The following is a 15,700-nucleotide window of genomic DNA, read 5'->3' as shown; positions in this document are numbered from 1 at the left end:
TTGAATTTGTAATTTCCAAAAAGAGGAGAGATAAAAAATACCGAATTATATGAAAGGACTAAATTCACAAAATATATGTAGGGTAGGGACCTTCTACAGAAATTGACCCTTTTTTAGGGTCTGATTTTGATATGGTGTAATGATGTTTCATGGCAGGCTCACATGTTTACGTCTAGTGGTCTACATCTCAATTTTCTTTGTATATACGTAATCTCATATTGGCTTGTGGAAATTTTCTGGAAGTGTCAATTACTCTTAATTTTCTATATTTTTGTTGGCACTTTCTTCCATTGGAGTACCAAAAAATCAACTCATGTGCCACCATGTTCACACAAATACAATCAGGGGATAGGATGTCCAAAAAATTGAATTCTGGACCTAAGACTTCATTTTGATGTAATTTTTTTATCATTGGATTAGGGGCACCGATTCTATATTTTGATTTGTAAAATAATTAAATTCTTTAAATTATGTGTAACTCAAATAATAACAGTTAGATTAATTATTTTTAAAATATTATAAAATAAATATATTATCACATGTCTGATATTATGTTAGTTTTTTATTTATAAATAATACTCACAAAAACGGTATTATATTACTTAATGAATTTAACTACTGTTGTTCGAGTTAGGATTAAATTTTAAAATCTAAAAATTTTAAGAATTAAAAAAATCAATTTAAAGAATAGAGACTAAATTCACAACTTATACATAAAATCAATCTAATAATAAAATTTAACTACTAAAATCAATTAAATGTATAATTTAAAGTATTAGAATACTATACAGAAGTACCCACTAGTCTTGCTTGGAGCTTAAGTTGGTCTTTCTTAATTTCCCAAGCAAAGAAGGTGGAAGATAAAGATCCTGTCGGCAAATGATGGAATATGACATGATAAAGTAATTTCATGTTCATTTATTTATATTATGGATTTACAAGTGCATTATTTATAGAATTATAATTGAATACAACATTCTTTCAGCACACAGACACATTGACTTAGTATTTGCCAATCTTTAGAAGTTTTTTGTACGTTTGATATGATGCATGCATGGCTTATATGTCCTACAACTTGGAGTTATTTGCTATAGGGATAAATCTAAAAAAATTATGATTTTATATATGACAATTTTTTATTTAAATTATTAATACAATTATCGATATGACATAATTTTGTATTTTATATTACATATATAAATAATTTAATTTATCTAATACGAAAAATAAAGTAATGTATTTATTTCTTTAAATGTTTTATGTATACATTTGAATCATAATTAAATTTTGATGTGTATAATTGCATCAAATTAAAGTTCATGTATCAAATTTTATGTGTAGTTTTGATATTTATCCCTTTGTAATATGAATCTTACAAATAAGAATACTTGTTTAGCTAGATGTTGGACTGAGTGATAAGAAGTTTAATTAGGGGAGAAGTCAGAAAATTTTTCTAGGGGCTGGAATTAAGTTATATATTTTTGTGAGAAATAAAATGCAATTTCACCATTTTAATAACTTATATCTTTATAATTTTAAAGACTAGCATCCTTGGTACCACTCTGAGTTCAATGTTCCTTAACTAAGATTTTGAGTTTAGTTTTGCGGATAGAGAATATAAGATTTTGAGTTTAGTTTTGCGGATAGAGAATATAGTGTTGAGACCTAAATTTAATTAAAACCCGATAAAGAATTCTAAATTTAATTAAAACTAAAAACCAAAGGATCTCAAACTAAAAAGGAAAGTAACACTATGCATATTAATCATTTGTAGGAAAATATACCAACTTTTAATTATTTTGATTCAATATGTTGCCTTACAAATGATTTTCTAATTAAGGCCAAGTGGTTGGCTCTAGGATACATGGTACAAAATTTTGCTATCGGAAAGTTAGAGATTGAGATATAGGGGCGGAGTTAAGAGGGCTGACAAGAACTCTGGTCCTCTTAAAATGAATTTTTTTTATTTAATCTCTTCTAAATTAAAAATTTTCCTATAACATTCTATTATTATTATTTTTATAACATATTACCAATTGTTGAAGAAATGAAACCTCTTATAATACATGTGGTATTTATTTAAATAATTATGTAAATTCATATAGCGTTTTAATCTTCTGATTGGTGCACCATTTAAACCATACAATAATTATTGTATCCATAATTTTTGAATTATATTTAAATAAATTACTAACTAAAATAAATTAGATTAGAGAAAAGGTTATAAATTTCACTTTTAAATTAAGCTTAGAAACATCGTTAATATTGACTGCATACAACTATTAGAAAATTACTTTCCAAAATAATGCTAATTCTTTATAACATATTATTATTCCATTACATAATCTCAGTCTGTATGATAAACGTGCAGAACTAGCTGCTCCATCCTCACCATAACTAAGGACAAGGTTTCCAGAGTCTAAAAGCTGGGCAGTTGTTGCATTAGGAGCTGTATTGTTAACATGTGATGACCAAAGAACCTCAGCTTTTCCATTGGAAACAACAAGGTTGCCATCATCTGATATGTTGAGAATCCCAGAAGAGTCTTTGAGAGGCCTGTTTCTATTTGCTACCCATACAACAGTTTGTACGGGGATTTGATTGTAGAGTATCCCTACATAACGATTGCTGGAGTTAGCCAAGCTGAAGAATCCCAATCGGAAAACACCATTCTGGGAGATTATAACATCAGGGTCTTTGATGGATTTTGATGGTGTTATTGTGTCTAAAGCAGTGGCAAATAGTAAGTAAAAGCAAGATATTAAAGCTAGTAAAACAGAGCAGCTAATAGTTTTTCCCATAATCTCTTCCCAGAACTTGGAAGAGACGCTATGATTTATGAATGATATTTAACTCAACTCAATTTTTTTTTCAGTTAAAAACAAAGTCTGATTTTGATATGATGTAATGATATTTCAAGGCAGTTGCAAATATTTACATCAAGATTTGAATTTTCTTCAAGCACTAATCACTACTTATTTTGTATTCAACTAGCATGTCACCCTGTTCATGGAAATTAATACTTCTAGCTTGTCATGCACGTTTAATTTGATTGACTTGAAGACTCATTTATCTTCCACCCAAAATGCAAGTTTAATTTGCTTTCCACTGTTTTCTTCTTAAAGATTACATTGTCGATTTAAGACATCAAAAAAGTCTCTTCACGGAAACGCGAGGACATACGGGGGAGTTGCCAAGAAAGATATGTGAAAGATACATCCGGAACTTAAGCGGAACTTTACTAGTTAGTGGAAGACTTATAACACTGACTATATCATGGAAGATTATGGCCCCAAGGTTGGAACGATGCTTTGACCCAAAACAATGAATCCACCAAACACAATGGAGACTTTTGGGTTAGGTAAATTTGGGTTTGAATCATTTTAATTTTAAATTATTTTGGATTTTAAATTATTTTTAAGCTTGGAGTCAACATGTTTAAATTGTTAATTTTTTTATATTTAAATTAAAATGGATCGAGTTTGAATTTGAATTTCATCAAATGAGTTTTCAATTTTGGTATTAAACTGCCATGTTCAAATATAATGGTAAATTCACTATAATGGAACAAATAAAATTACAAATATCATAGAAATAAAATGATAAAAATAGGTTGAATATAAAAAATAAATTTCAATACTTAAAACTGTATTTCTAAACGCTACAAATAATTAATTTGTATCTCTATCTGCCATTAAGGTTTGTAAGAGTTACATCATTAAGTGAAGTCCTATCTTTAACATCATGACTCATTAGTGGTGCTTCAGTGAAAGCAGGTTGTTTTGGAGTGTTAAGATTTGAAATCTCACTATTAAGCATTGAAACAACTGTAGGCGTAGTGGGTCTATCTTTAGCAAATTCTTGAACATATAGCAAGCCAACATGTATGCATCTCCATATTTCTTTTTTATTTTCATTCTTTGAATATGTTTCTGACTCTAAAATCACTTTGTCTACTATGCCACAAATATCGCCATTCCCCAACAATTTCCATGCCTCAGAATGGAAAAGAAAATTTGTCTAAATTAATACCAAAACTTTCCGGCCTAAATCAACTCAAAGTTATAAACACAAAAGCCTAAATAGATTTTGATCAGCTCAATTCAACATATATAAAGATCCAACTGCTCAAAATTTCTTGCTTAAGCTTGTTTACCTATGTCTAAATTGAGCTTCATTCTTAGGCTCAACTTAAACTCGATATTCTAGTCAAGCTCAAATTTCAATTGAAAATGTTCAATATATATTTAAAGCAAAAAACAGAGCATATACTCAATTCAAGTATTAGGACTCTCGATGTCACCTTGCAAGCTACTCAATTCAAGCATTAAGATTCTCAAGATTAGCTCATGATCTCTCAACTCAATAGTTACTTAGTAGAATTCAAGTTTTCTTGATTCGAACCTGAATAGCTTGCAAAAACTTCTTACACCCTAATTTGATCCACCAACATCTCTAATTATCTTATAGACTTACATATCCCAAGAGACAAAGTGCATATTGATCGTTGTAAAAGCTTGTGTTTCTTCTTCCGCTAACAACCTCTAGCAATAGAACTCTAAAATTGAATACATCCGATTTCTCTAAAAATTGTCCTTGCATTACATACTCAAGAGACATATAACCACTGTATTTTAACATTAAAAACAACATCAATTACAACCCTGACCTAAACTTGTTCACGAGTCGATCCACATTAAAATTAAATAATAAAAGTATAAAAAAATATATTCTTTATTATTTTAATTTTTAAAAATGGTAAAATGAGTCCATAGATCAAACTAAGCCAAACTAAATTTAGGTCTAGGCATGTAATCTTTTTAAGCATTGGACCTGATCCATCAATAGATACATCTATACCATATTTTATCCAAAAAAAAAAGAGAATAAAATTAAATGATAGGGAGAAAGTTCCAACTTATTAAGTTCCAACAACCCTTTTAATGTTAGCTTGATTTTCATTGCCTCCGAAAATCCTAGCCATCCCAAAATGCAAAATTTTTGGGTTGAATTTTTCATCGAGTAAAATGTTACTTGCTTTTATATCTCTGTGTATAATCTTTAGTCTTGAATTTCTATGAAGATAAAGCAATCCTCGACTAATCACTTCAATAATATTGAATCGTTTTCTCCAATCCAAAACATCTTATTTAGCTGGATCTATGACAAAACTTAAACAATAAGACCTCAAGATTTATAGTTAATTTCTATAATAGTGGATCTAAACTACAATCATTGCTGTATTTTTTACCATATTGTATTAATTGTGATTGTAGATAGAATTGTTGTTATGTCAATCAATTGAAATAAATATGGAACAATGAACAGAGTCAAAATATTTCGTTGCAGCTATTCAAATCTTAGAATATAATTACATCTGACATGTTCATGGACCAAGCCATAACCAATTTTTCATATCCTCTTACACAAAGGCGACCAATTTTATTGCTTAAAGAAAACTTAGAATCATACTTCTATATTTTATAATTACTACCTTCTAATGTGAAATATGTGTGATTTTAACATTTAATTAATTTTTAAATATTAAATTTTTAAGGGTAAGCTATAAAGATAGTCATTTAACCATTAGTGTGTTTCTATTTAATGTTATCGAAATTTAATATTTTGGTCACTCTTGTGTTAAATCACTAATAGTGACATTTTTTCTTATTGGCATAATTACAATTTTCATCGTTCAATATTTACAGAATCTATCAATTTAGTCCTAAATTTAAAATTTTGAACATATTTAACCCTTAACTTTACACACTTTGTTAATTTAGTCTTGATTTTTAAAAGTTAAAAAAACATTAAAAACTTTAAAAAAAATTAGAAGTTTATTTTTCTATAAAAATACATAAGATTTTCCTTACATAATACTTTTTATTGGAACCCACCCATTGTTTGAAAAGTCAAAAAGGGTGGGCACCGAAAGTAGAAAGTAAGATTGGTTGGCAAGTTGGGTTAAAAGTTGGCATGGGATAATTGCAATTTTGGTCCCTAATTGTATAGGGACATTGCAAGTTGATCCTTGAACCTCAACTATAAATAGGCCTAACCATTTCTTACTTTCTTCATCCCATAATTGCCATTCTCTACTTAAGGCATTATTCTCTCTCCCTATTTGTAAATTTCACTTGTAATTTTTGGAGTGAAATATATTTGGTAGTGCCCGATGACGTAGGCAAAATTTGCTGAACCTCGTTAAAATTCTGGTGTTCTTTATTATTTATTTTGCATATTTTGTGAATGTGATTGTAGTAATTTATTGTGCTATTAAATTACGATATAGGGATATTTTGGCTAGGAAAGACTTGGTATTTAAGTGATCTTCGTGATCTACCTCTCTTTCCTGGGAATTGAACTTAGTGTGATTTTTCAGTACAATATTTTTTCTCTTTCACACGCTTCCGCGCAACAATTGGTATCAGAGCCAGATTCGTACTTGGGAAATACGACCATTTACGACACTATTCATATATATGGTACTATTTACGTATACAGTACTGTTCACGTATACAGTAGTTGGGATTGAGGAGAAAAATGGCAGCAGCATCGTCATCAGCAAAGACTACTGTGACAAATGCAAAATTTGAAGTAGAGAAATTTGATGGTACCAATAATTTTGGTATGTGGCAATGTGAGATCCTGGATGTCTTATGTCAGCAAGAACTAGATATAGCCCTTGAAGAAAAACCTGACAAGATGGATGACAAGGAGTGGGCTAAGATCAATAGACAGGCGTGTGGTACAATCCGCCTATGTTTGGCCAAAGAGCAGAAGTACTCTGCCATGAGGGAGACATCAGCGAAGAAGTTATGGGATACACTAGAAGAAAAGTTTCTAACGAAAAGTCTTGAAAATAGGCTTTATATGAAAAAGAAACTTTATCGATTCATGTATGCACCCGGTATGTCGATGAATGACCATGTGAACTCATTCAATAAAATTTTAGCAGACTTGCTAAATTTGGATGAGAAATTTAAAGATGAAGACAAGGCATTATTGTTGTTGAATTCCCTTCCTGATGAATATGATCATCTTACCACCACATTGCTTCATGGGAAGGACACGATCACATTTGATGCAGTCTGTAGTGCGTTGTATAAATATGAGACTCGAAAGAAAGATAAAAGAGATCACAGAGATACAACTACAGAAGTCTTAACAGTAAGAGGTCGTTCACACAGCAGCAAATCTGGTAGAAGGGGAAAGTCCAAAGGGAGACCCGCCAAAGATGAATGTGCCTTTTGCCGTGAAAAAGGGCATTGGAAAAAGAATTGTCCTAAGCTACAAAAGGGCAAGGCTATTTCTAATGCATGTGTAGCGGAGCATGATGAGGAGTCAGACTTTAGCTTGGTTGGCATGGCAATGGCATGTCAAACGGATGAGTGGATTTTGGATTCAGGATGTACTTACCATATGTGTCCTAATAAGGACTGGTTTTCTAGTCTTAAAGAGCTAGAAGGTAGAATTGTTCTTATGGGAAATGATAGTGCTTGTAAGACAATGGGAGTGGGTACAGTCCAATTGAAGAATCACGACGGCTCAATCCAAGTCTTGACAGATGTTCGCTACGTACCTAGCCTGAAGAAAAATCTCATCTCATTAGGGGCCCTAGAATCTAAAGGGCTCACAATCACTTTGAGAGATGGATTACTAAAAGTAGTAGCTGGGCAATTGACGGTGATGAAAGGCACAAGAAGAAATAACTTGTACTTTTTAAATGGAAGTACAGTTATTGGATCAACATCAACAGTTTCTACAAAATATGTAGATTCAGAGGCTACCAGATTATGGCATATGCGATTGGGACATGCTGGTGAAAAATCTTTGCAGACTTTAGCGAAGCAAGGCTTGTTGAAAGGTGCAAATTCTTGCAAATTGGAATTTTGTGAACATTGTGTTCTGGGCAAGCAGACGAGGGTAAAATTTGGTCCAGCAATTCATAATACGAAAGGAATTCTGGACTACGTTCACAGTGATGTGTGGGGACCTACCAAAGTGGCTTCTTTGAGAGGTATGCACTATTTTGTTACTTTTGTTGATGATTATTCAAGAAAAGTATGGGTGTATCTAATGAAAAGAAAAAGTGAAGTTTTGGATGCATTTCTGAAATGGAAAAAGATGGTGGAGACTCAGACTGGTCGAAAGGTCAAACGACTTCGATCAGATAATGGCACTGAGTACAAAAATGATCCATTTCTACAAGTATGTCAAGATGAGGGCATTGTGTGACACTTCACTATTCGGGATACACCACAGCAGAATGGGGTGGCAAAACGCATGAATCGAACTATATTGGAGAAAGTTCGATGTATGTTGTCCAATGCTGGATTGGGCAAGGAATTTTGGACTGAGGCAGTTACATATGCATGCCATCTAATTAACCGTTTTCCATCAGCTGCAATAAATGGAAAAACTCCTATGGAGATGTGGACTGGTAAATCTTCTACTGATTATGATTCTTTACATGTATTTGGTTTCACTGCATATTATCATGTAAAAGAATCTAAGTTAGACCCAAGAGCAAAGAAATCATTATTCTTGGGTATAACTGATGGAGTAAAAGGATACCATCTCTGGTGTCTTGATACAAGGAAGATTGTTTTCAGTAGAGATGTGACTTTTGATGAATCAACCATGTTAAAAGTACAAGGATTCACAAAAGGATGACAAAACCAGTAGTACTTTGCAGCGGGTGGAGCTTGAAAAGGTTAACGATGATCCAGCTAATATTGAAGGGACAAATGATGAAGAGGTTCCTACCCAAGAACCTCTACATCAACAAGATTCAATTGCATATAGGAGGCCAAGAAGAGAGATTCGTAAGCCTGCTCGCTTTGATGATATAGTGGCCTATACACTTCCAATTACAGATGATGATATTCCTTCTACTTACACAGAAGCAATAAGTAACCCTGATGGTGTAAAGTGGAAGCAAGCAATGAATGAAGAAATGCAGTCTCTTCATAAAAATAGGACCTAGGAGTTGGTGACACTACCCAAGGGAAAGAAGGCAATTGGATGCAAATGGGTATATGTAAAGAAGGAAGGATTTCCTGGTAAAAATAAAATTTGATACAAGGCTAGATTGGTAGCAAAGGGTTACGCTCAGAAAGAAAGAATAGACTATAATGAAGTGTTTTCTCCAGTTGTGAAGCATTCATCTATACGGATTTTACTAGCCTTGGTTGCGCAATATGATCTCGAACTAGTTCAGCTTGATGTGAAGACTGCGTTTTTACATGGTAATTTGGAAGAGGAAATCTATATGACTCAGCCAGATGGATTCAATGTTGCTGGAAAAGAAAATTGGGTTTGCAAACTGAAAAAGTCGCTTTATGGATTGAAGCAATCTCCAAGGCAGTGGTACAAGCGATTTGATCAGTTCATGAAAGGGCAAAGGTACACAAGAAGTAAATTTGATCATTGCGTGTATTTTCAGAAGCTACAAGAAGGAACTTTCATATACTTGCTCTTATATGTTGATGATATGCTAATAGCATCTAAGAGCAAAATTGAGATTGAAAGATTGAAGACTCAACTCAATCTCGAGTTTGAGATGAAAGATCTAGGAGAAGCTAAAAAGATTCTCGGCATGGAAATATGGAGAGATAGAGCTCATGATAGAGTTAGCTTGTCTCAGAAGCAGTATTTGAAAAAGGTACTACAATAGTTTGGCATGAACGAACAGACAAAACCTATAAGTACCCCGTTGGCTTCTCATTTCAAGCTTTCTGCACAACTATCTCCTTCGACGAATACAGAACGAGAATTGTAACACCCCTCGCCCGCATCCGACGCCTGGACGGGGTTTGAGGTGCTACCTGACTTTTACTAACACTTCCATACTAAACAGGGCCATGAAATCTCAAATAATTAAAAAATTTTCTTTTCTCATGCAATCTGTCCTTTATGCGAGCTTACGAGGCCCAATACATGCATTCGGGATGGTTCGAGACCTAACCGAGAACTCATGAAAAACTTAAGAAATCTCTTGTATCAGGGCTCTACACGCCGTGTAGGTATAGAACACACGCTCGGGTGCTAAGAACACGCCCGTGTCCCGAACCCATGTCCAAAACCTGGACAAATACAAGGCTATTTTCCAAGCCATTTTGTCACACTCACAACACATGCATGCATACTTATACAATAGCATATTGTAATGGCCCAAATTTGAGGTTATCGGAAATTTTTTGTGAAATTGTAGACCATAAAAATATAAGAAAAATAAAATTTTTCTCATCGGATTTGTGGTTCGAAACCACTGTTCCGATAACCTCAAATTTGGGCCATTACACATACAACATGGCAAAATTAGGCACTTAAACCTTCCTAACATGACATGACCATGGTAATTTCACATGCAACCATTACAATAAGTTTTTCTTTCATCTTTACCATATTAATGCTATAGCTATCAACATGTCATCAAACCTCATGTCCATCACAAAGCATAAATAATCATATCCACAAACCATTCATGAAGCATTGTTAACTATTTACCAATCACTTAATCCTGCATTAGTTATTAGCTCATCAATGAATCTCAATTCAATCTCTAGGCATACATGTTGTAAGCCACATCACAAGAGATAATAACATACATGCATAAGAATAATCATATGGCCCATAACGATATTAGCCGACATAGGCCAATTTACATGACTAATACTACCTTAATAACAAGCCAATGCCTTTGGCTAAATCATAATATTACATACTCACATTAAAACCCTATACATGCCATAGACTAGAATCACTTGAGTTTACTTACGCCGATAGCGTTAACTCGACAGTGTGATAATATCTCTGACGGCCTTCAACCCGAGCTAACCTGGAAACTCTAGAAAACATGGGAAAGAAGGGGGGGTAAGCTTTCGCTTAGTAAGTTCATATGAAAACAATAAGCAACTCATTAACTTGTTTTATCAATGTTTACAACATATTCTCAAGTTCACTGCAAGCTGTCTTCCTGAACAATAGTCACTAAATTATTTATATCTGGAGCTACGAAACTCCAAATTAAGTTCTGTTAATTTTCCCTGAAACTAGTCTCATTTATCTTTCTTTCATAAAATTTCCAGAATTTTTGACTTAGCCAATTAGTACAGTTTACTCCTCAAGTTTGCTCCTGATTCACTGTCTGACAGTTTCAACCCTTCTGTTCTAAAGTTCAATTATCTCATAGTACAGGATTCGAATAATGTTCTCGTCTATTTATCTTGAAACTATACTCATATGTATACTTACTAATTTTTTTCTAGAATTTTTGGTCAAGCCATTTAGTACAGTTTATTAGTTAAAGTCTCCCCTGTTTCAGGGTATGACCACTCTGACCCTTGTGCACTACAAACCGAATTTCTCCCTGTACAAAATTCCAACGACGATGCCATTTTTTCCCTTAAAAATAGACTCAATAAGGAATCCATGCATGTAAGGTATGACTCTTAATAATTTTTTTACAATTTATGATGAATTTCTAAAGTTAGAAGAGGGGATCTCGAATTCATTCAGACCCTGTTTTACAAGAATTCAAATATCACACAATATAGAATTCTTTTTCTTCCTCTGTTTCTTTCATGTGAAAATAGACTCATTAAGATTTAATATCATATTTTATTCTCCTCTAACTAATTTTCCACTATTTTTAGTGTATTTTCAAAGTTACATTACTACAGTAACTCAAATCTGTCAAGGCTAAGTTACTCATTCATGATCATTGTTCACAAAATTAATACAACATCATTTCATCCATCATGGTAAGAACACATATTATGCATCATAGATCATCACATATCAAGGCATTCTCATAGGCTTAATATACATACTTGCACAACTCGTAACATAACTCAAGTGTATACTCACCAATGACTTACCTCGTTGGGACCATCATCAACTCTTTCCTTGGATTACCCGTTGAACACTTGGAATACTAATTGGATACTCAGAAAAGCCTTTGCACATAAGTGCCTCAATTGTAGCTAAAGCTACCTCATATCTCATGACGTTTCAATGCTCACTCTCGAGCTAGTCATCTAGACTCATAATTCCTAGTGACATGTCACTCGTATCCTATTCTATTTCTAAGGTTCAAACGGGATTTTTCCTCGTCTATTAAGGCTTTGTCTTATCATATTTCTATTAATCACATACACTTAATATCTGTACAATTCATGTCATGATAACATTTAAATACATGTATAGCATGGTATTGTTTACATACAAACTTACCTCGATACCACAAAGGTGAAAAGGACATAATCATCCCTTAATCGATTTCCTTCTGAATAAGGTCCAAATCTCGATTTTCTTGATCTATAATATCACATTTAGCCTACCAATCAGTCACAATATTCATATGGGTATAAAAATCATATTTTTACAAATTTTTATTTTGACCCCTAAACTTTTACATATTTGCACTTTTGCCTCAATGCTCGTAAAATAATTTTTATCACATTTCTTTACTCCTTGAGTCTAGATGAACCATTTTCATAACTATAGCAACTCATAATTTCAACTATTTTACACATTACAACTTATTTTACAACTTAGCAATCTAGCCCTTTTTTAAGGTGTTTTCATGTAATTTCTTTCACAAAAGTTGTTTATTAGACAACTAGGACTCATAATCTTCCATAAAAACACAGCAAACAACACATTTACTCTCATGGCAAAACCCTAGACTCTTCATCATTTTGAAAAACAGTCCCCTCTTATGAAAGCTCATGCTTTAGGGGTTCCAAAAATGTAAAAATCATCAAGCAAAGACATTAAAATCACTTACAAGCAAGGGAAATATGTTGCTGAAATTTTCCAGCTTCAAAACCCTTTCTTTGCTGCATATTTCGGTGAAGGAGAAGAGAAAAATGATAGCTTTTTCTTTTTGATTTGTTAATAATAAAACTAGTCAAAATTGGTGACCAAATTTCACCTAATTTTGACTTTTCAACAATTTTGTCTCCCATGGCCGGCCATCACACTTTCAATGGCCTAATTTCACTTTAAAGACCCCCAATTTAAGATACAAGGCAATTTAACACACCTTTAGGTATTAAAACACAACTTTTACCTTTTACGCGATTTAGTCCTTTTTCGGAATTGGACTAGAAATTGCTAAAATTAACTTACCAAAATTTACATGTACTTATAAAATTATATTATAACACATAAAATAATACTAAAATAATTTTATCTAGCCTCGAAATAGTGGTCCCGAAACCACTGTTCCGACTAGGCCCAAAATCGAGCTGTTACAAGAATACATGTTGCAAGTTCCGTATTCTAATGCAGTGGGTAGCTTGATGGATGCAATGGTGTGTACAAGACCCAGCATTTCACAAGCAGTTAGTATAGTGAGCAGGTATATGCATAATCCTGGAAAAAGACATTGACAAGTTGTGAAATGGATTCTACGGTATATTCAGAAGACCATGGATGTTGGATTACTGTTCAAGCAGGATAATACACTTGGTAAAGGTGTTATTGGGTACATTGATTCTGACTATGCCGGTGATTTGGACAAGAGAAGATCAACCACTGGTTATGTATTTACACTTGCTGGAGGACCAATAAGTTAGAAGTCTACACTACAGTCTACAGTTGCGTTGTCAACCACAGAAGCCGAGTACATGGCTGTAACAGAGGCTGTAAAGGAGGCTATTTGGTTACAAGGTATGACTAAAACCTTGGGATTGGTCCAGGAGCATATTAACGTGTATTGTGATAGTCAAAGTGCTATTCATTTAGCAAAGAATCAAGTTTATCATGCACGTACAAAGCATATTGACGTACGTTTCCACTTTGTGCGGGAAATTATTGATGAGGGGAAAATTTGTCTTCAGAAGATCAAGACTGCAGATAATCCCGCAGATATGATGACCAAGGTGGTAACAGTAACCAAGTTTGAACATTGTTTGAACTTGATTAATATCCTGCAAGTTTAACAGTTGAAGAAGGCACTATCAAGTATTGTTGTCAAAGACAGAAAGAATTGTGTGAAGATAAGATTATCCTAATCAAATCTTCAAGGTGGAGATTATTGGAACCCACCCATTGTTTGAAAAGTCAAAAAGGGTGGGCACCGAAAGTAGAAAGTAAGATTGGTTGGCAAGTTGGGTTAAAAGTTGGCATGGGATAATTGCAATTTTGGTCCCTAATTGTATAGGGACATTGCAAGTTGATCCTTGAACCTCAACTATAAATAGGCCTAACCATTTCTTACTTTCTTCATCCCATAATTGTCATTCTCTACTTAAGGCATTATTCTCTCTCCCTATTTGTAAATTTCACTTGTAATTTTTGGAGTGAAATATATTTGGTAGTGCCCGAGGACGTAGGCAAAATTTGCTGAACCTCGTTAAAATTCTGGTATTCTTTATTATTTATTTTACATATTTTGTGAATGTGATTGTAGTGATTTATTGTGCTATTAAATTACGATAGAGGGATATTCTTTTTAGGAAAGACTTGGTATTTAAGTGATCTTCGTGAACTACCTCTCTTTCCTGGGAATTGAACTTAGTGTGATTTTTCAGTACAATATTTTTACTCTTGCACACGCTTCCGCGCAACACTTTTTCAATGGGAAATTATGTTTCTTCATTTTTGAAAACTTTTCAAGAAAATTATATCCAATATCTAATCTATATGGGTTACACCTCCAAAATCAAATGAGTCGAACTTATCAGATTAGGTAGATGGGGTAGTCGAGGCCAAGTTTAAGTTGTAATGAGAAGGAAAACGATATTAATGCTTATTGGATCGAGTGATAAGGAACTCAATTCCCCTTAAGTAACAACACAAGCTCAAGTCTTGTGGATGAAGAAAATAGTTCTAGGAAAGCTTTGCCCCTTGTTTAGGGTCTAATATAACTATTGAATAACGAAAAATAACAAAAAAGTAAAAAAGGAATCGAATAAGTTACTAACCAAAGAGAAAAGCGTCCTAACTTTTGTTGGCCGTATATTCATAGACGAGCATCTTCTCTTCTCCTTCAACACAACAGCCAAGCAATCTTACCAAATTTCGATGTTGAAGCTTAGAGATCACCACCACTTCATTCATAAATTCTTCCAATCCTTGCCCCGAATCTTTCGACAATCTCTTTACTTCTATTTCCTTTCCATCATCTAGTGTTCCCTGCACACAAAATTCAACTCACAAAACTTGATAGAAAAAAAAGACAATGTCATTTCATTGAGACTGGATTTCCTGAAAATTGCTATTATTTATTACCCTGTAAACTGTACCGGAACCACCCTACCCTAGCTTTTTCGCAGGATTGAAGTTGTTTGTCGCGATGCCAAGTGTTGAAGTTGGCTTCCATGCAGACCAAGAAGCAGCAACTAAGTTGGTAACATGTTTGATGTAATTAGTGCTGATAGATTAATAAATCAGCTTTACCATGTGTGCAAGTTATGTTTATCAATTTACTAGGCTACTTAGTGGTAGTAGGTAGTATTTGGTGATAGTTTTTAGTTATAAATGTATTGTTTTTCTAGTTGAATGAGTGAGCAAAATGAGCTGAAGCCATAGCTCCCTTGCTGCACATTTGGGAGCAAGTAAAAATATTGCCTTGTTCTGTCCTGTATTTCTTCCTCTGCTCCTCTTCTAAAAATCGCCAACAATTGGTATCATGAGCCTTAGTCTTAAGGGCCATTGATTTTTGATCCCGCTGCTTGTTAAAAGA

At 33.5% G+C, this 15,700-nt stretch overlaps 1 protein-coding gene and 1 pseudogene across 1 annotated transcript; both read right to left on the bottom strand.

The window, feature by feature from the left end:
• Nucleotides 1-2,221: 2,221 nt before the first annotated feature.
• Nucleotides 2,222-2,891, bottom strand: LOC107943332 (G-type lectin S-receptor-like serine/threonine-protein kinase At1g11303). The gene has a single exon (XM_016877079.2). It carries the CDS (start codon nucleotides 2,799-2,801, stop codon nucleotides 2,283-2,285), a length of 519 nt encoding a protein of 172 aa, XP_016732568.1. The 5' UTR covers nucleotides 2,802-2,891; the 3' UTR covers nucleotides 2,222-2,282.
• A 793-nt stretch (nucleotides 2,892-3,684) lies between these two features.
• The window catches only part of LOC107943333 (G-type lectin S-receptor-like serine/threonine-protein kinase At1g11330), a 28,953-nt pseudogene continuing 16,937 nt past the window's right edge, over nucleotides 3,685-15,700 (bottom strand).

The sequence above is a fragment of the Gossypium hirsutum genome, chromosome A01, assembly GCF_007990345.1.
Source record: "Gossypium hirsutum isolate 1008001.06 chromosome A01, Gossypium_hirsutum_v2.1, whole genome shotgun sequence".
Lineage (NCBI taxonomy): Eukaryota > Viridiplantae > Streptophyta > Magnoliopsida > Malvales > Malvaceae > Gossypium > Gossypium hirsutum.
The sequence above is the reverse complement of the archived record's forward strand: the minus strand, read 5'-3'. Positions and strand labels throughout refer to the sequence as shown.

Coding starts and splice junctions, on each gene's coding strand:
- LOC107943332 (XM_016877079.2), bottom strand. CDS start 2,801: ATGGGAAAAACTATTAGCTGCTCTGTTTTACTAGCTTTAATATCTTGC.